The 23,262-nt window shown below is 38.9% G+C and overlaps 1 protein-coding gene across 7 annotated transcripts in view; it reads left to right on the top strand.

The window, feature by feature from the left end:
- sdk2b (sidekick cell adhesion molecule 2b) overlaps nucleotides 1-23,262 on the top strand; it is a 315,126-nt gene that overhangs the window by 251,705 nt on the left and 40,159 nt on the right. For all 7 annotated transcript variants that reach the window (XM_016681386.1, XM_016681392.1, XM_007571333.2 and 4 more), the window contains exons 8-22: nucleotides 806-889; nucleotides 1,028-1,222; nucleotides 2,608-2,724; nucleotides 3,978-4,145; nucleotides 4,478-4,580; nucleotides 9,383-9,559; nucleotides 10,398-10,534; nucleotides 11,817-11,964; nucleotides 13,309-13,449; nucleotides 14,324-14,505; nucleotides 15,365-15,480; nucleotides 16,452-16,647; nucleotides 17,010-17,108; nucleotides 19,565-19,756; nucleotides 22,000-22,121. In XM_016681386.1, the coding sequence (XP_016536872.1) occupies nucleotides 806-889; nucleotides 1,028-1,222; nucleotides 2,608-2,724; nucleotides 3,978-4,145; nucleotides 4,478-4,580; nucleotides 9,383-9,559; nucleotides 10,398-10,534; nucleotides 11,817-11,964; nucleotides 13,309-13,449; nucleotides 14,324-14,505; nucleotides 15,365-15,480; nucleotides 16,452-16,647; nucleotides 17,010-17,108; nucleotides 19,565-19,756; nucleotides 22,000-22,121 (2,177 nt within the window). The remainder of the gene's footprint in view (nucleotides 1-805; nucleotides 890-1,027; nucleotides 1,223-2,607; nucleotides 2,725-3,977; nucleotides 4,146-4,477; nucleotides 4,581-9,382; nucleotides 9,560-10,397; nucleotides 10,535-11,816; nucleotides 11,965-13,308; nucleotides 13,450-14,323; nucleotides 14,506-15,364; nucleotides 15,481-16,451; nucleotides 16,648-17,009; nucleotides 17,109-19,564; nucleotides 19,757-21,999; nucleotides 22,122-23,262) is intronic.

The following is a 23,262-nucleotide window of genomic DNA, read 5'->3' on the forward strand; positions in this document are numbered from 1 at the left end:
TTCTCTAAATATTTTATTGAATTAGGTTTTGATATCTGTAGTTTTGATTTGTGTGTTGCTGCCAGTCTTGCTCAGGCACTGTGTTGTGTTGGTCTGCCACATAAAATCCCAACAAAAGCATTTTGGTTTAATGGTTGCGATGTGACAAAATGTGAATAAAGTTGAAAGTGTGTTGAATATATTTGCAAGTACCCCGCGTGCATGTAACGGCGCTACAGAAATAATCATTGCACGTTGGCTTAAAGAAAGGATGTGGCCGAAATGTGATGCGAATCTCTCTTGTCTCACTTGGTTACAAGGAGAACAGCTCGACTGCGAGCTCATGAGGCAGTAACAGGAAAAACATTATTGATTTAAATAGGAGGGAAGCTAATGGTTGCCCTCAAGAAACGGTTTAATAGCATTGCTCGAGTCACTTTGATTCCATCCCACTGAAACACTTTGATGTTTTAAAGCTATGAGGTGGAGTGAACTTTTACCTTAATACTGCTGACTTTGACACCTGTCTTGCTTCCACAGCTCTTTTTTAAGGAGAAGCCTGAATTTGGGGTTGATTTGTTTTTTCTTCTGTTTAAGCTTTATGATCCTACAGCTGGACGGCTTTGATGTAGTATTGCATCTCACTCTCTCTGTTACTCATTCTTTTATGATCACATCAAATTATAAATCCGTAACATATTTTCTGGGCTGTGGTAATGATGCTTTTTTTAGTTTTTTTTTTTTTTTTTTTTTTTTTGTTTTTTTTTTTTTTTTTTTTTTTTTTTTTTTTTTTTTTTTTTTTTTTTTTTTGCTTTTGATCTGTCAGAGCCGCCACAGTTTATCAAAGAACCAGAGAAACACATCACAGCTGAGATGGAGAAGGTGGTGGACATTCCCTGTCAAGCAAGGGGTGAGTACGGCTTTATTCTATCTGACAAATCCTTTCAGGGTGGACCTGTTTAACAGTTTCTGAATTTAAATGAAGTCATACTGAAAGGGCGGTTGTAACCCGCTGTCTGTAATCCAAATCCTTGTCGACTCTCTGCAGGAGTTCCCCAGCCAGAAATCGTCTGGTACAAGGATGCCCTTCCCATCGATCCAGTGAAGACGCCGAGGTACAGAGTCCTGGTGGGGGGGAGCCTGCAGGTCAACGGTCTGCTGCCAGACGACACCGGCATGTTTCAGTGCTTTGCCAGGAACTCGGCAGGAGAGGTTCAGACCAACACCTACCTGGCTGTTACCAGTAAGTGGCCTTGGAGCTCTTCATCAAATTGCTTCCAGGAATAATTACTGCTCTTAAAGACATAATAAGCTAGTTTTATAAAACTCAGAATTTTTAATTTCTTTTTTTAGTTTAAATCTCCATCTAGCTCCCTTAAGCCCTTCGTCAGATTCAGGGATGATGATGAGGTGTAATTGTGTTACAAAAAATAGAAATATGATCAAGTCTTAAAATAAGGAGAAAAGTGAGGCTAAATTAATCCTTTATATGCATTTCTGCTACGTTCTACAAATATATGGCATCCATCCATCCATCCACCCACCCACCCATCCATCCATCCATCCATCCATCCATTTGTGGCTCATTTGCTCTATGTTGCAAAATCATTAACATGCTAAACACTTTTAAAGCACATTGACAAACACCGAAAATTATTTAATTTGTAATGAAATCATCACAACAACAACAAAAAAACAATTAAATGCTGAATATAGATATGTCTGGAAGTTATGTGATGCATCATCACCATGTTGATGCATCACATCAACATGCTGAAGGTTGAAATGCAGAAGGAGAAGGACGCAGTTTGAAAATGTACGTTGCAACCTGATCTCAGAAAAGCAGAGGATGAGGGATGATGGATGGACTGACAATTGTTCAGACATTTTAAGCTTACAGTACAGAAAGCTATCATTGAGAACCATGTTTGCTGCCTCTCTCCTAATTCGGAAATAACTTCCACATCTTTTTTTTTTTTTTTTTGTCTGAGCTTGTGTCACTGCAGGAATTTGAAAATCAATCGTAATTGTACTCTCGCTGTGCATCTTTTCTGCAAGTTTCTGACATCTAATTTTCTTCGCTGCATCTCCTTTCCCGCTGCTTTCACTCCATGATGCGTCTTGTTATCAGAATGCATAATATTCCAAGTCACTAAATCACTCCTTTCATCCTTATTTCTTTTCTCGCGGTGCTGGTACCTCTCCTTCGCCTACCTCGTCTCAGATTTCATCTCGTCGCTCTCCTCTTTCTCAATACATCCATGTCTCCGCGTCGTCTCTGCTTGGATATTTACTCCACTCCTGTGACAAACTCCCAGTGCATCCTTTCTGTAGGGAGTGATACAGTTTCCTGTCATTCCATAAGGGGCTTTGATTTATTGCACATCACACACAAGGATTTTAGTTGCCTTGGAAATGCCTTCCCTTTCCATTTATGCTCAGGTTATTTCTCCCTCTCCTTTCCATATATTTTCTATCTTGCTGTACGTAGACAGTTGGCACACGGTAGTGGTAGTGTTGCTCCTTTTCGTATTAGTGAGACAAAACACAAATTAAGCATTCTGTTGCAGCAGGTTGGTGCTTGGAAGTAACACGACTGAAGTGTGCATGTGTTTTGTCTACCCTCAGGCATCGCACCGAACATCACAGCCGGACCCTCTGACAGTACAGTGATTGACGGGATGTCAATTATCCTGCACTGTGAGACCTCAGGAGCTCCGAGGCCTGCCATAACCTGGCAGAAAGGTCTCCGTTACACACAAATGTTGCACACACATATACAGTTTATACACAGTATAGAGTTTACGATGGATGTTATGTCACTCTTACATCTATAAGCTACCCTGTTTTCTTCTACATTCATGGATACTGTGTTTCAGAATTGTCAAAGTGACAAAGGATGCGTTCACACTACAGCCTGAAGTGACCCAATTCCGATTTTTTTGACGTAATGCGACCTGTATCCGATCTTTTCATGGCAGTGTGAACAGCACAGGTCGGATTCTTTTTCGAACGTGACCCATATCCGACACGTATCCGATTCAAATGCGACCTAACGTCCAGGCCGCATTCATCCGAACTGAACGTCACAGATTCTCAAGAAATCTCACTATTCTGCGTCCTGATACGCGCAAAGCGGGATGAAAAACAACAAACATGACAGACTATATGAGAATTAAGTTGTTAATATGTTGCTCCGATTGGACAACAACTTCAAATATGTAAGCTAAGCTCCACCGTTAGCCTCCATGTTTACTTCCGCAAACACTGAGCACTTCTTCTTTTTATGGCAGTTTCCAGAACACTGAGAACGCGATGCTATTGTGCCCTCTACTGCACATGCGGGACACTTTTAGGTCGTTTGCCTGTTCACACTGCAGAATGCATACAGGTCGCAATTACTGGCAGTCTGAACGGCCCCGGCAAAAAATCGTAATTGCCAAAAAATCGTAATTGTGTCACTTCAGGCTGCAGTGTGAACGCACCCAAAAAGCTCCTCTCTGTTCTGTGCATATGTATTGCAATGTTCATTTATTCCAGTAACTTCAAAATAATTCCAACTCAAGTAGAGGTAAAAAGTACTCCTTTTTTAAAAACGTATTCAAGTAAGAGTAAATAATAAGTAGCTACTACTCACTTCTGGAAATCATTTAGATAAAGTTCAAGATAAAAGCTACTCTTTTGTTGTCAGTACAGGAAGTACAAGTGGAAATACTGCATTTTTTTTAAATATATTTTTGCATGACTCTTTTATCAATTGCATATGGAGAAATATTTTTCAGTGACTTACTTTAAGATTAAATTGGTTCAGTTCAGCGGAGTTTGGCCAGGAAAATGTATTGCATCCCAATAGCAACCTGATCCTGTATCCCTTATCTCCCAGAATCCATTTTTTTAATATATATATATTTTATTTATTGTTCTGTCTGTTGCTTTTCTCTATTTATTTATCTTCTACCTCCTCACTTTTCTTTTTTCCTGCCTTTCAATAACCTTAGGTGAGCGTGTGTTGGCCAGCGGTTCTGTGCAGCTGCCCAGGTTTACTCTTCTCGAGTCGGGCAGTTTGCTCATCTCCCCTTCACACATTTCCGATGCCGGGACCTATACTTGTATGGCAAGTAATTCGAGGGGCATCGATGAGGCATCCGCTGACCTCATTGTCTGGGGTAAGTGTTTAGGGAATGATTACCAAACACGCATTTAATGCAGAATATTTTAGAGGAAATCTTTAAACCCCAGTGAGGGGGGAAAAAAAAAAAAAAAGCAACAGGTGCAAAAGCTGAATCATTTTATTAAGAAGTATGAATAAAACATGGTTTGTGAAACACGCATTTTAGTTTCTTCATTTGGAACTTGTCAGTTTAACTGAAATGAGCTTTCTGAAATTCATTTTGAAGTTCTTGGGGATTTTTCTTTTTTCTCTTCACCCTGCTCATTTGAGGAAGCACGTTCCGCCATCTTTCCTCTATTCCCTCACGTCTTTGATTTGTCTCCGCAGCTCGCACTCGGATTACCACACCCCCACAGGATCAGAGTGTCATCAAAGGGACCAAAGCCATTATGACCTGTGGAGTCACACATGACCCTAGTGTAATTATCAGGTAAGCATCTGTTCGCAAACATGTGGAGACATGGACGCATTGTATCGGAGACAGTATGGCTTCAATTTTCCAGAATGTTGCTTGAACTGATGGCATAAATTTTCTCTCTGGAAATATAAATAGCCTCAGCAGTGTGTCGCAAAAGAATTCATATCCATCCAAATTTTTCACATTTTCTGATATTAAAATAATCACTAACAAGGTATTTTATTGTGATTTTTATGCTAAAGTATAAGTAAAATCACACACAAGTTAGATTTTTTTTTTCAAAGATATATCTGAAATGTATTTAAACCCCTTTTACTTTTATACCTGTAAATAAAATCCAGCAGACATCACCTAATTGGGGCCTGTCACAGCAAAACAAAGGAGGGCATTGAAATGCCTTGCTTTGCAAAGTATGTCAATGCTCAACGCAATGCATGGAAGACACCTATTACTATACACCTCAAAATAACTGCTGCTTCCATTCGGCGTAAATGGTATTACAAAATAACTTAGGCTTTATAAACAATAATATTGCTTGTTATTATTAGCCTTTTTTCAGGTAACGAACTGCCACGAAGTATAAATCTGATTTTAAATTTTGTGTTCAATGTCTGTTTTACAAAATATTTACCACCAATGACCAAAGAAAAAAAGAACATTTTGACTTGTCTGAAAAATTCATCAACTGCACAAATTTTGTTAAGTAATAGGTAGAGAAAGTTCTGTAGTATTTCAAAAGAGCAGAAAAAAAAACTTATGTTTTTTGAATGATAACAATATTTGTTGTGAATCTGTTGCTAAGCGACGAGCGTGTTTTTCTGGTAACCAAGTGCCGCAGAGTAAATGTCTGACATTTAGCATTGCAAAATTTACCAAATGTAAAATTTCTTGTGTCTAAGCAGATTGGCAGCATTTCAAAATAGCTTACGTTTTATGAACACTAACATTACGTGTTGGTAGTTTGGTGTTAAGAGATGAGTGTTTTTTTTCTAGTAACGAACTGCCACGAAGTATAAATCTGATTTTTACTTTCGTGTTGAATGTATGTTTTATGATACTGTATATTCACTACCAATGACAAAAAAAAAAAAAAAAACATTTTCACTTTGAGTAATATAAGATAAGTAGAATACAAAAGAGCAGAAGAAATCTCAAGTTTTTTCAACAATAATATTTGCTGTTAATCTGTTGCTAAGAGACGAGCGCGTTTTCCGGTAACCAACTGCCACAAAGTAAACTGATTTTTATTTTTGCAAAACCTAACCAGCTGTAAATGTCTTGTGTCTAAGCAGATAAGCAGTATTCCAAAAGAGCATATGTTTTATAAACAATAATTAAATCGGTGTTAAGAAATTAGCTCTTTTTTTCCGGTAACGAACTGCTACGAAGTATAAATCTGATTTTTAATTTTGTGTTCAATGTCTGTTTTATAATATATTTACCACCAATGACAAAAAAAAAAACATCTTGACTCTTTCCTGAAAAATTCACCAACTGCACAATTCTTGTTAAGTAATGAAAGTTAAGTAGTATTTCAATAGAGCAGAAAAAAATCTTATGTTTTTTGAACAATAACAATATTTGTTGTAATCTGTTGCTAAGAGATGAGCACGTTGTCTGGTAACCAACTGCCACAAAGTAAACATCCGATTTTTACATTTGTGTTGAATGTCTGTTTTATAATATATTCACCACCAATGACCAAAAAAAAAAAAAAAAAGGACTTTCACTTTTCTGAAAAATGAATGTAAGTTAAGTAGTATTAGAGCAGAAAAAATCTTATATTTTCTGAACAATAACAATATTTGTTGTTAAAACTACACTCAAAAAATGAGCTCATGGAATTGTAGAACAAAGTAAATGGAGATATCAAACATAACACACTTTAGTAAGTTTAACTTATGTTTTTCTGACTTGTTAAAGTCACAAAAACTAGTTTTTTGATGCAACAGTATGGTGTGCTACAATCTTTTACCAGTTTATCTGTGATGCTGTGTTTTATTGGTATTAGCTGTTTTTGTCCCACAAAATAATATTACAAAGTATTTTTGATTCGGTTTACTAAATACTGTCAAGTTCCTTTTATATACTCAGTTTTGTGGAATTTGTTGACATAACTGTACTAAGTAAACTGAACACGTTTTTTTTATTTTTTTTATTTTGAGTGTATCTTGTTAAAACTGTTTCACTGTGAAGGGTGTGACATGCAATTTTACACATTTAGAAACCCACAGAAAGTTGTGTATGGCAAAAGTGTTTACCACATACCTCCACTGCTGTCGATCCAGTGAAACACACGAGTCTTTCAGCAGAAAGATTACTGAACTCCTGCCTTGTACCCAACTTCACTCCTGATCAATAGACTCCTTTCTCTTTTATACTCAAATGAGAAAGCTACATCTGACGCTCCTTCTGTGCTGTGTAGTTATGATGAATGTGGATCTGCTGTTTGATATACAGCCATTAGGCGTTGCAGTGAGTGTTCAGGTCAATTCTGGTGGTAAGTTTGAGGAGACGGTGGGAAGAGGATGAAACAGCTCACTAATAACACTGTCGGCTTGGATTACAGCTAAATAGAAGAAGACAAAGTCATCCGTGTACTCTATGACTGATGGGGGATGTAGATATCTAGGTTTTGCAGTCATGTAGGTGGCTACAAAATTGTACTGTCTCATACATAACTAGACCAAAATGGGCATAAAACAAAGTTGAGATTTTGTTTTAATATTTAAAAGTCACATATTTAAACCACATCAGCCTAAATATGCAATTTCTTCAAACAGTCACCCTGCCCAGACATTTTAACTACAACCTTAAATCAAGACAGTAACTACTTGGTTTCCTAGTTCATAGAAAGACATGAGATCAGCTTTGCAACAACTGACTTTAGACTGTTTAAATGAGACTGTAAATCAAAGTTTAAATAACATCTTTCTGAGGCAGTGAAAAATTTTGATGTTGCTGAACAACTTCTTAAGACTCAGATTTATTTATTTTTGCTAAAGATGTGCGAAAAATGTTCAAATTAATTATCTTTTTATTGGGGTGGCGCAATCTAGCACTGATAAAGCTCAGAAAAATACAACCTTCAAAATTCAATTTTGAATTTACTCACTTGGTGAAAAAGAAACCTCTGTGAAGAGATAATTTGTTTTTAGCAAAACTGTTGCCATGCGTTTTTGCTCCCATAACAGTTCTTGTCAAAAAAAATTCATCTGAAGCAGTTTTTCCACGACTTCCTCTTCCATACGGATATGAATATAAGGCGGTACAGAGGCACATGTCTCTTTGCCCCACTTAAAAATTGATCAAATAAGAAAACATGCCATTCAAGTGGAGTTCAGATGTGCGCTGATCTCCAGAAGTTGGACATTACTTAAAAATAGCTACTTGCCCAAGCTTGAGCAGCATGATAACAACACAAATTTCACTGTATTTAAAAGCAAATCTAAGTAATAAACCACCGCAAAACACCTCAAGTCATCTCAAAGCAGTAATTAAATTAAAAGGATTAATTGAAAAAAAGAGCCCCCTGTAACCTCTGATAGAGGACTTATGATGTTGTGGTTTTATTTATCTTCCAAAGGCCATGAATCCTTAAATTTAGTGCACTGTACATATTCTTTAAAAAGTTTGGAATTTGCATTAATATGTTCAAAATCTTAAAAAAGATTTTATATCTAGTTAAAAACAGCCAAAGTAAAAAAAAAAAAAAGAAAAAAATGGGAGAACAAATAGGCTCTTCTTTTGCAGACTTTGTACTTTCTACTGGAATAAAAGGTGAATTATAGTTGCAGAAGTTCGAAGGCAGGAAACACTGGGCTCAATATGAAAACTGTGCCGGAAGCTTGGAAAGCACATCAAACGCTTCATCTATTTTAGTCACAGCAATAAGATAGGTTTGCTTGAGCTTATTTGTGCCACTCTTGGAAATAAAGATAAACAAAAAGTATATTAAGCTGTTGCCATCTACTTCTGGCTGTGCAATAAACCTGAAATTGTCTAAAAGTGCTTAATGCACCCACTCCAACTTTGAGACTTTATTAGTTTGAAGGAAAAAGAAATGAACTCAATTTGGCTGTCATTGTCGAAATATTTCTTTTATTCACAATTCGTGCAATGTGTCATTTAACTTTTGAAACAGCAAGTTATAGCTGGAATAAATTCAGAAAAGGTTTTTTGACCAAGATGTTCAGTGATTACCTAGATAAAATTAAATTTCTTTTGGCATTAGTGAGGAATGATTAGGATTTTTTTTTTTTTTTTTCAATTAGTTTCTCTAAAACACCGGTATTAGGTAGTAATGTTACAAAAAAGTTTTTTTCTTGCTTAGGTTTAACTAATCAAACTGTTTTTCTTTTGTTCAACCCAGATAATGCCAAACATATTCTTGGAATGTATTGTTATTGTTTGTAAACATCAGATAAAGAATAAGGTCATCCTTGCTGTGCTGGACAGCATGAAGACCATAGTATTATTTTATTTTCTGTTTGACTCCACACTTCTGCCTCCATCAAAGAAATGCAACATATTTTTTGTTATTTACCTATACATCTATATGTTTGTTGGACGTGGAGGTTGAGTTGAAATAGAGCGAACATAGATGGACTTCTGTCTGTATAGTCAGAGGGAAAATTGGAAACCGTATCAGGCAGTAGAAGTCTGATCAATTCATCTCTCGTAACAACGGAGCAAAAAGAAACAAGCAAAAAAAAAAAAATGATCACAGAGGCTGAGAAATCTCAACGATGTCACACTTCGGTTCGTGCTGTTTGACTGCGCAGCAGTGTAACGTTCCAGAGTCTGTTCTGCAGGCACGTTTGGGAAAAAGACAACTCTCCGATCAACGTGCAAGCCATCCCCCGAATGCGCCTGGACGCCGACGGCACCCTGCACATCTCCCAGACCTGGTCGGGCGACATCGGCACGTACACGTGCAGAGTCACCTCGGTCGGAGGCAACGACTCCCGCAGCGCTCACCTCCGTGTCAGGTGAACCCCTCCCTCTTCCCCATCTCTCCTTATCTTTTCCTCCTTACACTCTTGTCATCAAAATTCTTTGATGTGAAGTAGCAGAAAGGAACATGTCCCCGACACCCCACTGTCCTGCCTGTTCTTATCGACACCTCTGACTCATTTCCACTTAAATGACGCCTTCTCTTCCTCACCTCCCTTGTCCTCATTCTCACCTGACACTCTGCAGCCCCTGGTGGACTCACCACCCCCACTTCTTCTTCTTTTTTTTTCCTTCCCCTATACTGTACTGTACTATTTTTTTTTTTTCTTTTTGTAAAGTCTTATTATTTCCCATCATTTCACCGGTGAGTCACTGCAGTAAGGTTAAACTGAATATGAATCTGACTGTTTCTGTCTTCATCGCTCTACTGTCTCCCTTGTTGGCTTACCGCTTTTACTCTGAGTTACTATCCGTCCGTCGCTTTAAGGTTTATATATGAATCCGTCTGCGCTTATCTGAATTTATGCCTGAATGAATTAATGATCCTCGGCTTTAGCTTCATTTTTTCATGTCTTTGTCTGTGCATTTTCCTCCTATCCGTCTCCTAATGCCATTCGATCCGTTTCCCGTCCCGACCTCCGGTAATATCCATCTCGCTTTGTTTGCCTGCGTGTCCATCTTGACAAGGAATCGTCTTTGCCGTCTTGTCAAGTCACATTTCATCACCTTTCTGAACTGACGTCTCTGTTGCGAAAGATTTGACTCTCTCTTAGGGCGTCTACAGGAGATGTAGGCAGCGAAGCAAACTGCTCTGATAGACAGATTTCTTTTATTTATCAAAGTTGTCCTCTGATCTCTCTCCCCCCTGTGCAGGCAGCTCCCACACACCCCCGAGAACCCCTCTGCAGTGCTGAGCAAGTCTGAAAAAAGAGCCATAGACCTGGCCTGGGCCAAGCCTTTTGATGGGAACAGTCCTCTCATACGCTATATCCTGGAGGTTTCTGAAAACAGTAAGCCTCTACCGGTCCACTTCTGTACTCTCCTCAAAGTTCACTTCTCCTCGTGTCAGTTTACCTCTAAATTATTTATTCTGACTTGGGTTTGGGGGAAGAGGGAACTTGACACGTGGGATCATTGATGCAGACTTGAAAAGATAGAAAATGTTTCACATTTGGGTCTGGGTGTTTCGTGTGCATTTCCGTGCACGGAGAGACAGACTCCCGCTGTGTTTTTTTTAATTTATTTTATTTTATTTTTTTGCTTTGACATTTAAATGCAAAATAAATCCTGCGAAGGATTTTATGAGTGGCTCAAATAAAATTTCAAGGATAACTAATTAGGATTATTCTGGACGTTTTTAACACTGTCCTGTTAATACTGGAAGCAGTGGTAGAATCTCACTCTGTCCTTTTTTCTTTTAAATCAACCTCTAATTTGAGTGCAGTTATGCAGTGGGAAAAACATCCCACTTACAGAAAAAAAAAATTAATTACAATGAGTACTACTGAATGAATACCAATGTTGCACTTATTGTTTCACAAGTTAAGTTAATACAAAAAAAATATCTTGCAACTTCCCATTTCTTTAGCGTGTAAAAATGACTTAACACAATGGCCAAATTCTCTTCAAAATAAGAAAAAACAGTGGAACATGCCGATCAAATGACACAGATTGGTGCTGAGCTACATAAATCAGGAAACAGTTCAAAGAAAATGGCTGCTGGTCTACACTTTAGTTTCCACAGCTGTAATTAAAAAGTTTACAACAACTGGAATCGTGATAAATGAGACCCAATTTTATCCAAACGGCACAGTGAGAAGGATGGCTAGGAAGGCCTCTGTGGGAGAACTATGGCAAAGAGTGACATTCCTGTTGCAGAAAGATTTGATATCACTGTGAGCTTGATATAAGTTAGATGTATTTCAGTGGAGGATGATAAAACAAGTTTATCTGATGTGACCCACCTGTTTAGCTTATTTTATCAACTTATATTCAATCGAACGGGGAATGTTTGCGTTAGGGTTGATATGATTCTACTGCAGTAAATGATTAATTTATTTAAATTTTGCACGTCTAAGCAAAGATGCACACAAGTGTGGAGGTTGCTCCATGTCGTTTAAAGTAGATTTAGTAGAGCTCAAAACTGCCAATATAACACAATTAGTCATAATTGTTTCTTTTTTTGTCTTTTTAAATTACTGAAAATGTTTTAGCTGATTGGCACAGTGGAAATGAATGTGTGTGTTTGCGCGCTGTCATGTGGATTGTGTTTTTCCATTTTCTCTGCTCTAGACGCTCCCTGGGCCATCCTGCTGGCCAATATTGAACCAGAGTCCACAGCGGTGACAGTGAATGGCTTGATCCCGGCCCGCTCCTATCAGTTCCGCCTCTGTGCCGTTAATGATGTCGGGAAGGGGCAGTTCAGTAAGGAGACTGACCGGTGAGTGAAGGACAGACCTTTGTCTGTTCATCAGCATTCTCCTTTTTACTAGAACAAACACTGGACAAATCATAAAGTACAACTTTTCTATAGGGTAGGGGGGGACTTCATCACGATGCTGTACTTTTAAACGCATTTTAAAGGATACTTTATTGTTAAGAAATTCAAAAGTATTACCCGTCTTCAAACGTCTCTGCAGTCCTGGTAGCTGTGCCAAGTGAAAGCATAACAGCACTTCTGAATTGGTATTTGGTATGTGCTTCCCTTTTTGGGGGTCATGGTTTTAGCAGAAACAAACACATACCAAAGACTTTGCTTCTTTTGAACAAACAAACACCAAGAAAATGAAAGAGACACAAAAACAAGCTACCTTTGATAGTTAGGATGGACAGACAGACAGACGGACGGATGGAGGGAAGGAGGGAAGCACAGATGGACGGGTGGAACATTGTGACGACCATATTGCTTATTACCTCAGCTTCTTCATCTATTCTTTCTTTTTCTTCTTTGCAGTGTTCCTTCTGGTATTTATCTGGTTCAGCATCTTGACCACAAAAAAAAATATTCATAAAGAATAACACTGGCATACAAAATTTACATGGTTGCCACTTAAGATAAATCCCACCAAATTTTGCTTCCAAGCTGTGCTTTTGCCGCTGTGACATTGGACACGTTGATATTTACATGCTGTCAGATGGAGGGATGCTTCCTTTGAGCGATAACGCCGCCACAGAAAATGCTGATTTTCCTTTTCGCAAATCTACACCAGTGGAGCCAATAACTGCGGAGGCCGCCGTGTCTACGTCATCTTGAAGCCCCTTTGCCTTGTGGCTGCTATGTTAAGATACGATGTTTTGCTCATACCGAGGCGCTTCCAAATAAACCTTACTGTAACATTCATGGAGTTACAAAACGATCCGGGTCTGAGGCGACATCAGCATTGTCATCTCTGTGGCTTCACATAACCGGCTATTCCTCTACCGCTGCCGGTCATGCTTCACCACACTGCCAACTCTGTACCCAGAGGAAACCCGTAGGTGGCGGGGAAAGGGCTCTGTTCCCGTCCGTTACAGTTGGCCCAGCACAAAGCCCTCCATGCGTCCAGTTGGCCGCCGTTAATTGTCTCATTCCTTTCTGTTATTTCCATCCCAGGCACAGCAGAGTCTTTGTGAGGGGGGGAGGGAGGGGGCTCTGCGTTTGTTGGTGGCATTACAAATACTAGGAAGCATCAGTAGACACCTTTAAGCAAATGAATTTACATAAATGACAGCTTGATTTTGAAGGATCTGATGGCAATCTTCTCTCTGTCATCTTCTCTTCTTTATGTGTGTATGTGATCTTCAGCGTGTCTCTCCCAGAGGAGCCCCCCAGTGCCCCTCCTCAGAATGTCATTGCCAGCGGCAGGACCAACCAGTCCATCATGATCCAGTGGCAGCCTCCGCCCGAAAGCCACCAGAACGGCATCCTCAGGGGCTACATCGTCCGGTAAACCCCACCCCCTGCCCACCACCACCCTTATACATGCCTTTGCCTTCTTTGCCTGTTTTCCCCACATTCTTGGGACTCTTCTTTAACAGAGTCTGATAAACAGACTCTGCTCAAATCTATATATAGCACATCGCGTCACAGTAGTAGATTACTCTTTCCCCATGAAACCCACTTGTCTCTGTTAACAAAGCAACTTGAAAAATATTTTATCTGACGCACAACCAACCTTTAATTACTGGGCTGACTTGAGCAAGCATTGTGACTCTAATAGACAGAGTATGCAATGAGCCAAAGTGACTGTAAATCCTCTAAACATATAATTAGCTCGGGTCTCTGTCAGACTTTTTTAGTCATTACATCCAAATGAAACCGCAGGTGATTTCCAGACAAAGTCAAAGCTGCCTGTGGGATTTAAGGTGCCGCTTTGCTGGTGCTTTGTCCCCCTCTAGAAGGAAGACAGGTGTACTGCAGCTGAATACTGTAATGTCTGTGGAGCAAGAAACGTGGGGAAAACAGCCCCACGTTTTTACCACATCTGTAAATTAGAATGTTATGCAAAATATAATTATTACAGGAATTTAATTTAAAAAGTAAAGCTCTTTTATATATTCATTCAACAAAGATTGCTATATTTTAAGTGTTTGATTCTGTTAATCCCAATGAAATATGCCTTACGGCTAAAACCCAAAGAAACGGAAAATGTAGTTTCTCAGAAAACATAAGCATTTCAGTAAATAGGTGTAATTCAATTCAGTTATTGAACTGAATTACCATAGAAAATAACCTTTTTTTTTTTCTTTTTTTAATGTTCTTATTCATTCAGACATACCTCCGAATCTTTACGTTCGAACTTCGTAAATGTGTGTTTCAGTTACCGGCTCACTGGGCTCCCTGTGGACTATCAGCTCAAGAATATCTCCAGCCCGGATGTGACCACTCTACTCCTGGAAGACCTCATCATCTGGACAAACTATGAGATCGAGGTGGCTGCCTACAACGGGGCAGGTTTGGGTATCTTCAGCCATAAAGTCACAGAGTGGACTCTTCAAGGAGGTAAGGGACTCATCACAAATTAGATGTCTCGGTAAATAGGTTTTACCACAAACCTCTCTTTGGCTGCACCTCAAGAAAATGGACTACTCAGTGAACAATCAAGCAAAGGGATACCTCGGTTAAACCACATGCTGGTACTGTTAGCAGTGTGGGCAGGTGCTGAGGTTGGATGTTTTCCCACAACACATGTTCTTTCCAGTCAAATTTCCACTGATATGCTTCAATACAACACTCAGTTACTATTTTTTTATTTTTTTTTTATTTTGCTATTGACCTTTTGTGGCTTACCTTCTTGGAGGTCGTTATACTGTTGTGACTTAAGCAGCCTTACCTAAGATCGTGCAACCCGTTAACATAACCAAAACATAAGATTTGTTTGCTTGAAAAGCTTTTTTGTTGTCCTGTGTAATATTCTATTCGATTGAACTACTGGACTAACTTTTCAAGGATATTCCAATTTGTTGAGATGCAACTTTACATAAAACAAATTTGGAATTTCTCATGTGTAATAGCTTTAATAGGTGTTGTGTACATATGGTTGAATCTGGCTGCCTATTTTCTAACTACAGTTGTTCCGTACACCTAAAAATCCCTAAGCATCTAAAGCAGTCACAAGTACACCCACAAAGAGCTCTGGTATTAGGTGTGTCAGTGGGAGGGTGATGGCAGTATCTGCCTTGACCCGTGCAGCAGCGATCAATACTGGCAGCAAAACCGATGCGCGCAGACTTTAAACTATTAGTTGAAAGGAACGCTAACACCCTTTTTTTTCCTAATACCTTTCCGATTCTGCCTCTTTCTCCTTTTCTCTCCCCCCCGCCCCCAAATTCTTCTGCTTTCTCTCCATCATCCATCCCAGTCCCAACCATCGCTCCAGGAAATGTGCAGGTCGAGGCGGTCAACTCAACAACTATCCGTTTTACCTGGACCGCTCCGAACCCTCAGTTTATCAACGGCATCAACCAGGGCTACAAGGTCAGTGGGGCGCCGACAGTGTCCTCACAACGGGCCATCACGTCCACTGACAGAGCTGTCAGGGCAGAACATGCTCTATTACATGTAGGAAGAGGAGGAAAAAAAGCCAGAAGGCAAACAATAGTCTGCACCAATGAGAACAATGGACTGCTCTTTGTCCAGTTGAAGGTTGTGGTCTCTTTCTTTAGCAGCATTTCTCTGTGACTTGCTTCTCGTTTCCCGTCTGCTTTTTTGTGTATATCTTGAAATGTCCGGTGCCGATAGAAAGTTTCTCTTTTATTGCAGATTCAACTAACGCTTAATTTTCTCCGTTTCTTGTCGGTTTTTGATGTGGGTGAAGATGTATGGAGTTTGGTGAAGTTGCTTTTTAAAAGAAAACCACGAATAAAATAAAATAAATGTATTGGACAAACTTAAGCCATTGTCTGTTCTTAAACGTCTAACACTAGTAATTGTAACTTATTGTTACGGAATTGGAAAAAGTAGGTCAATTTTCACAATGTTTGTTTATTTTACAGAAAAAAAATTGCAGTTTGTTTCTTAGATCAGATTTTAAAGGGTTAACTGAATATGTAGGGGATGAGTGATTAAACAGGCACAGGGGAAGACAGTTTTGGGAGCATTAAGCCCCCCTGACTTACTTCTTTAATAAACATTTGCTTGGCCTAAAAACTGTAAATTAGCCCAAAATATTAACCACTGGGACTGATTACTGAAATAGCTAATTGGTCAATCCAGTTCCCATTTGTCCCTGTAGTGTGTGCAGCTATCATTTATGGTGACACAATATCCCATCTCTCTTGAGCAAAATCTCATAGAGCTTTACTGCTGTTCCTACGTTCTCCTTCATTCAAAACATCACCGGGGCACTACTCTAAAAATAGACTAAACCAAGATGCCAAATGATCCCTAGAGTCTTTGGCTGTCAGAGTAATTTTCTTTCCCATTGTCTCTCCTCTTGTTTTTTCTAGTTGCTGGCCTGGGAACCTGGCAAAGAAGAAGAGGTTTCTATGGTAACAGTACGAGCGAACTTCCAGGACAGCGTCCACGTGGGATACGTGACAGGTCTGAAGAAGTTCACCGAGTATTTCACCTCGGCGTTGTGCTTCACTACACCTGGAGACGGCCCCCGCAGCCCACCTAAGGCTCTGAAGACTCATGAGGACAGTAAGTAACTTTTCGTCTCACTCTGCCATCCTGGCAAAAGAAATCGGGCATCTTACAGCAACAACATCCTTTGGGCAAGATCTATTATTCATGCAGAATCATGTTGTAGAGATGCTGATAAAAGAAAAAAAGAAAAAGAAAAAAGTGTATTCTGCATCCACCTAGAATCTCCTTAATTGGGACATGACTCTCTTAATAGCTAAGCTTTAAAAGCCCATCTGCTTGCTGTTGCTTAGTTTGATTTTGCAGAGTTGGATTTACAATCCAAATGTTGAAATGTTCAAAAGTAAATGCCGGAGTAAATTATTTGCAGAACTATTTGCCCATTGGCAATGCTCATTATTTTTATTTTTCAAATCAAGCCCCCGGTGCTGTAGGCCACCTGAGCTTTACAGAGATCCTGGATACCTCACTCAAAGTCAGCTGGAGTGAGCCCAGTGAGAAGAATGGAGTTCTAACAGGTAAACTTCCCAATTTTTTTTTTTTTTTTTACGAGAAATGAAGCAGAAAAAAAAAAATACTGTTTTTATATCTGTCAAAGCTTTGTGGAATGAGGCCAAGAACAAGAGCCAACCCTGAGATGGAACTGTGGTAGATTGACCTCATTTATTGTGCTAAGCACATGGGAGCAACAGTAATATTTGTTGTTTATTCTATTTGAGCTGTACGCCTACAATTGCCTTGGCCAGCCTGAAAATATACTTTTACTCTTCCGAGACAATTGTCGGAAATATATTTCAAAACATATTCTGCAAAACAGAAAGTGTTCTCGTCTTCTCGTCTCGGTCATAATAACTCTACCACAAACATGTTAGCTGCAGTAAACATGACGGTTGCATCAATCACTGAGAGGAAAAAAAAAAAAAAAAAATAAAATTAAGCCCTTTTGTTGTGCATGATAGAATAATTTATGAGGCATCGCAACCACTAAAGAAAGTCCTCATGAGTTATGTGTTTTCAGGAAGTCACAAACAAAGTTGTGGAAGAATGGTGAGCACTTCTTACATTGTTGGAATAGTTTCATTGCCAGTTTTATGCATGTGTGTGTTTACAGATTTACAGTCTATTCTCAGGGTGTATTAGACCACACGGCAACAGTGGTGTCTACTGGTTTTCACCATTTTCACTGGGAATAGTTGGAATTAAATAGTTCCAAGTTTTGTGAGTCCACCAAAACATCTTCTGAAGTCAGAATCCTGACTTGGCATATCAGGTGTTCACCGACCCAGACTTCAAAAATGCAATACAGCAGCCTTATGTATAAAACATAATGGAAGATGCAGTAAAAAAAAAACTGTTAAGTTGTGTCAGACAGATATTAGAATACATCGGTTTATACCTTTACTGAACAAATAAAGGTATATGTATATGTAAGTGCTGATGTGCTGCTACAGTATTTGATTGCACAAAATCCTTAGAAATTCAGTGATGCTGCTGGTCAACAAACATAAGTAATAAACCGTCTGTTTTTCTTCCGTGGTTAAATTGGGTGAAGTACTATTCTGATAAATAATTTCTGACTTTGCACCATATACGCAACAGATGTACATCAAAAGTTGCATTTTGAAACTTTTTATCATGTTACAACCACAAACCTCAGTGTATTTTTTTAAAAAGATTTTATATGACAAATCAGCACAAACAGTGTATAATAATAGGAGAAATGAAGATGCTTTTCGATTTCTTTTTCAGCAAATAAAAACACAAAAAGTGGATGGCGTATTTATATTCAGTCCCACGAACTCCAATGCACCTAAATAAAATCAATTGTACAGAATTTGTACCAACTACAACATAAAGTTCATCTATATCTAATGTGGTGTGGTGCAGCTGTTCTGTGAAAGCCTTAGAGGTTTTTATTTTTTTATTTTATTTTATTTTTCCAGTGGAAAGATTTAGTACAGTGTTATGCTATAGCATTAAACACCCTCATGGAGCACTGTTCAATCCATCATTTGAAAATAGGAAAGATTGTTCCACCACCTGCAGTTTTACCAACACATGCTTTCCATCTAAACTGGGAAATGACAGCATTAATTAGAGAACCACCAAAGATGCCAGTGGTCACACTGGAAGAGCTGCAGATGTCCTCGGGCCAGGTGAAAAAAATCCGACCGGTAAGATAGTGAGAGATAACGGGAAGACGGATGGAGCTAAAATCAAGGCATTCCTTAGACAAAACCAGTTAGAGACTGAAAAGAACTTGACACTGGGGCAAAGGTTCTGCTTCCAGATACACAACAGCCCTAAACATAGAGCCAGGGATGGAGGAGTAACTGAAACAAACACATCCTAAAGTTGTCCAACTTTTATTTGTAAGATTATTTCTTTTGTATTTCACAGGAATGCACTACATTTTATTGATCTTCCACATAAAATCCTAATAAAATATGTTAAAGTTTATAGGTGTAATATGATAAAATGTAGGACAATTAAACAGGATAGGAGCACTTTTATTTAAGGACAAATAATAAAACGTATACGCATAGTATTATGTACATACCTTAAGAATATACATATTTGAGCATTTTCTTCCAGGACACTTTAATGTGCCGCACAGTCCCAGGAGACAAACACCGACATGCCATGTGAGATTACTGATTTGGCAAGAAATGCTGCTTTAATGCTTTATGCAATCACATGAAAAGAGCTGCTGGCCAAGGAGCAAATTACATTAACTTTGAGAGGTTGAGCGTGTGTGCGTGAGTCTGTGCGGGAGGATGTGTGAGTACGGGGAGGTATAATCACTTGCTGATTAAATTTGCTATATTCAATTTTTGATGAAGTTAATTTAATATTTCTGTTAGCTTTCCCCACAGCAGCGAGCTGAGGGTTGCCATTGTTGTAAAACCACTGCAGAATTTTCACAGCGAGGACTCGTGCTCCGCTTAACCCGTCTCTGCTGCTGCTGTGTCAGGATACCGCATTTCGTGGGAGGAGTTCAACCGGACGAACACGAGAGTCACCCACTACCTGCCAAATGTCACCCTGGAGTACAGGGTCACGGGCCTTACCGCTCTCACTACGTACACTATCGAAGTGGCAGGAATGACCTCCAAGGGCCAAGGCCAGCTGTCCTCCTCTACCATCTCCTCTGGGGTCCCACCAGGTCAGTGACCAAAGATGTAAACGCTGTAATAAATTTATTCTAAAAAAAAAAAAAAAAACACATTTCATCAATGCTTACTCCTACTAAATGCTTAAAAAATGATCTTTGTCGCCATAGTATGATAGAATAGTTTGGAAATGGCTTTTTGGCCATCTCCAGATTGATGGGAAGCGACCGTTGATTCTCTAAGGTCAGTGCTGAACGTCTTCCACCCAGGCAAACGGGGTTAACCAGCGAACTGTGAAACCTTATAATTTTATGAAGGTGAACGCACTTGCTCGGTTAATCAGGGACATTTTCTCATTGGCTTACATGTGGTTTATATATAAGCTCTTACAGTAAAGTTGGGCTTTGTAAACCTACAACCCAACTCACTCTGTGTTTCAGTTTATCTATTTCCCACAGCACACATTTATTTACTTTAACTACTCGCTTTATTATTGGATCGCGTTATTCTAATAGTAAAAAAAAATGATGTTTTTTTTCTTTGTTGTTGTTTTTTGCAGGAACTTTATGGCACATTTCACTGACTTGTCTTTAAAGTGTCCTCTCATTGCTGGTTTGTAAAACAGACTCCAGTGAACCAGTTTCCATCAGTCTTTAATTTTCAATATTTGGAGAGAGTCCTTTAGTGGAGATTGAATGGTTGCATTTATAGGCTCCGAGGTGCACCCATACTGACAATGACCTGTTATAAAAACGAGGACATGACTTATTTGGCACTCATAAATGCGAGCTGTAGGTGGGGAAAAATACCACGCTGCAAAATAAAACTGAGTAACGTCACACTGCCTTTCTGCCCATTTCTCCGCTCTTGAGCAGTTTGTTCTTGCCCGTCCAAATCCCAATCACAAATTTCAACCAAGCTCAACTAATCCACAGGACAGAATTGCAGGCTTGCTCATTGTAATCAACGAACAGCTTGGAAAGTTTCCCCAACACTTCCTGTTGTTTCAGATTTACTGCTTCACACCGAACCAGGTGAAAGAGCTCCATTTTTCGCCTGCTAGCAGACACAATAAATTCTCATTTCTGTCACCCCATTTGGGACAGAACCAAAGAATATGGAATAATTTATATATATATATATATATATATATATATATATATAAATACACACACACACACACACACATCTGGCTCACATACACAAAATATTGGCTCTCATGGGAGGATTAGGGGCAATTACCGTCTTTAATGGTTTCATATTTGCAAACTCTTGAAACAGGAGTACAATGCCAGCGGCAATTACTGGAGCTGCATTCAGACGCCGTACATCTGTGAAATCTGGGAAATGACAGGCTGTTATATTGAGAGCAGACTTCGGTGCAGCAGTTATAGTCCCCAGAATGGCAATTACCCCCATTGTATGTGCATAAAGAAAACGCCGATGTGCCTGCAACTGTACCATAACGATTGAGCTAAAAGCAACCTCAATAATTCGTCATGCAAATAATTTTCAAGGTGGTGATTTTACCACAAGACATATAATCTGCGTTTCATCGGGAGTAAATATACTCGCATTTGAGCAGTCTTGGCAGGGAAAAAAAAAAAATGTTAAGTATGCCAAGGGGAGTGATTATATCTTTTATTTTTAATATGAGGGTATTCCTGTATGCCACTGTTTGACGTTAATGCCTTCCTCTAGGATTCATGGAAGCTATAATCTGCTTTGGAATTTCAATATGGAATGGTAAATTTTTTATTTGTCTAGAGGAAAAAAAAAAAAAAACATGAGGCATGAGGAAAGAGTTTGAGTTTCACACAAACCTGCCTAGAGAGACACAGAACTGAAAACTTTAGACATGGACGCGCACAAAAGTTATCTTTTCAGATTTGTTTTCCGTTCCCGGATTACCCGTCGATAATCCATTTGTATTGTTTATTCAACTCAAGTGTAAACAATCATGGTATCAGATTGAATCAAGTCTCCACGCATCTCCTGTGTAATTGGCTTTTATAGCTCTGTCTCTGTCCGTATGCTGTGTGTAAAACGCTGTTACGAATCTAATTTGACTTTAATGTCTTTGCTGGATTTGGGGGTGTGTAAAATAAATAAAAGTAAGAATAATGGCTGACAAAATCCACTTGTGTTCAGTATTTGTACCGCCACAAGAGGGCAGTGTGGTTGATGAATTTTGCTAATAAGAACCACCTTATATGAAAGGCAGCAAAGGACGAGGTATTAAAAGGGTTTTTTGTTTTCTCTCTCTCTGTTTTCTGTTGTCTTTGCTTTCTCATAGAGCTTCCCGGCCCTCCCACCAATATTGCAATAACCAACATCGGTCCGCGCTCAGTCAACCTGCAGTTCAAACCCGGCTATGACGGAAAAACATCCATTTCCCGTTGGCTGGTAGAAGCCCAGGTGAGCCAAGCTTAAAACTGAAAATCAAGAATAAACCCTCCAAAAGACAAACATCATGCATGATTATCTTTTCCCCAATATATGCAGAGCTTGGTAAAATATTTTCACCTTCTGCATCAATTTTTTTAATTATGTATTTTCATGCAACAGCCACCGTCTTCAGCATATCTTATTGAGATTTATTTGATAGACCAATTACATAGTTGCTAATAATTTTGAAGTTGGTGGAAATCTGACAAAAAATGTTATGCATTTTCACTGAACCACTCTCGTGTGACTTTTCTAAATAAAATCTAGGGCAAACAACTTCCTTAGCAGTATCAGTTAGTTAATAGAGTATTTACAGTTGCTTCCCCTATTCCTTGTAACAGCCTACAAATATACAGTGCTCAGTCAGGAAAGCTCTTTAAAAGTCCAATAAAGATTCACTCTTTATTGGACTTTCAAAATCAGCTTGTATAAAAGCTGATTTTATACAAGCTGATTTTGAATCATTCTCCTAAATAGTTGTAGAGATTTTCTTTTTTATTTAATTTTTTAATAGCTCTTGGCTATTCTTTTAACTGGACTTGCAATATGTTTTTTTTTTGTTGCTCTTTTCTATGATTTTTTTTTTTTTTTAACAGATTTTTTTTTGTGTTTCTTTCTTTGGTATCTTGCTAATACATGTTGTTGTGTCTGGCTTAGAATGGTTTTAAATGTGCTATACAAATTAAGTTGGCATTGACCTGTCAATACGGCTGTTATATAAAAGGCGTCAGAGCTCTAAGTGTAACTTTAATGCAGAGTTATGACAAAATGTCCTGTTACCTGAAAATGGAAAAATCAATCCTGACGATCTTGGTTTTTCTTCACACAATTCGGGTCGTAAGAAAATGTGTATAGTTTGGCACAAGCCACATAAAGGACAGAGCAAACGTATAGCAGGTTTTCTCATCATATCAGACCAATACTCAGCACTTTGACCTACATGCAAAATGCTATGTGTGGTGAAACTGTTTGCAGGAAGATGGCTGGATGTAAACGTAGGGCAATCATATAAGAAATCGTTTTTTGGGGGCTGCAAAATAATTGTGCCTGGGCTTGAGGTTTACCTTCCAATAGGACATATAAACGCACAGCCAGAGCTACAATGGAATGG

The sequence above is a fragment of the Poecilia formosa genome, unplaced genomic scaffold, assembly GCF_000485575.1.
Source record: "Poecilia formosa unplaced genomic scaffold, Poecilia_formosa-5.1.2 Scaffold7, whole genome shotgun sequence".
In the NCBI taxonomy this organism is placed as follows: Eukaryota; Metazoa; Chordata; class Actinopteri; order Cyprinodontiformes; family Poeciliidae; genus Poecilia; species Poecilia formosa.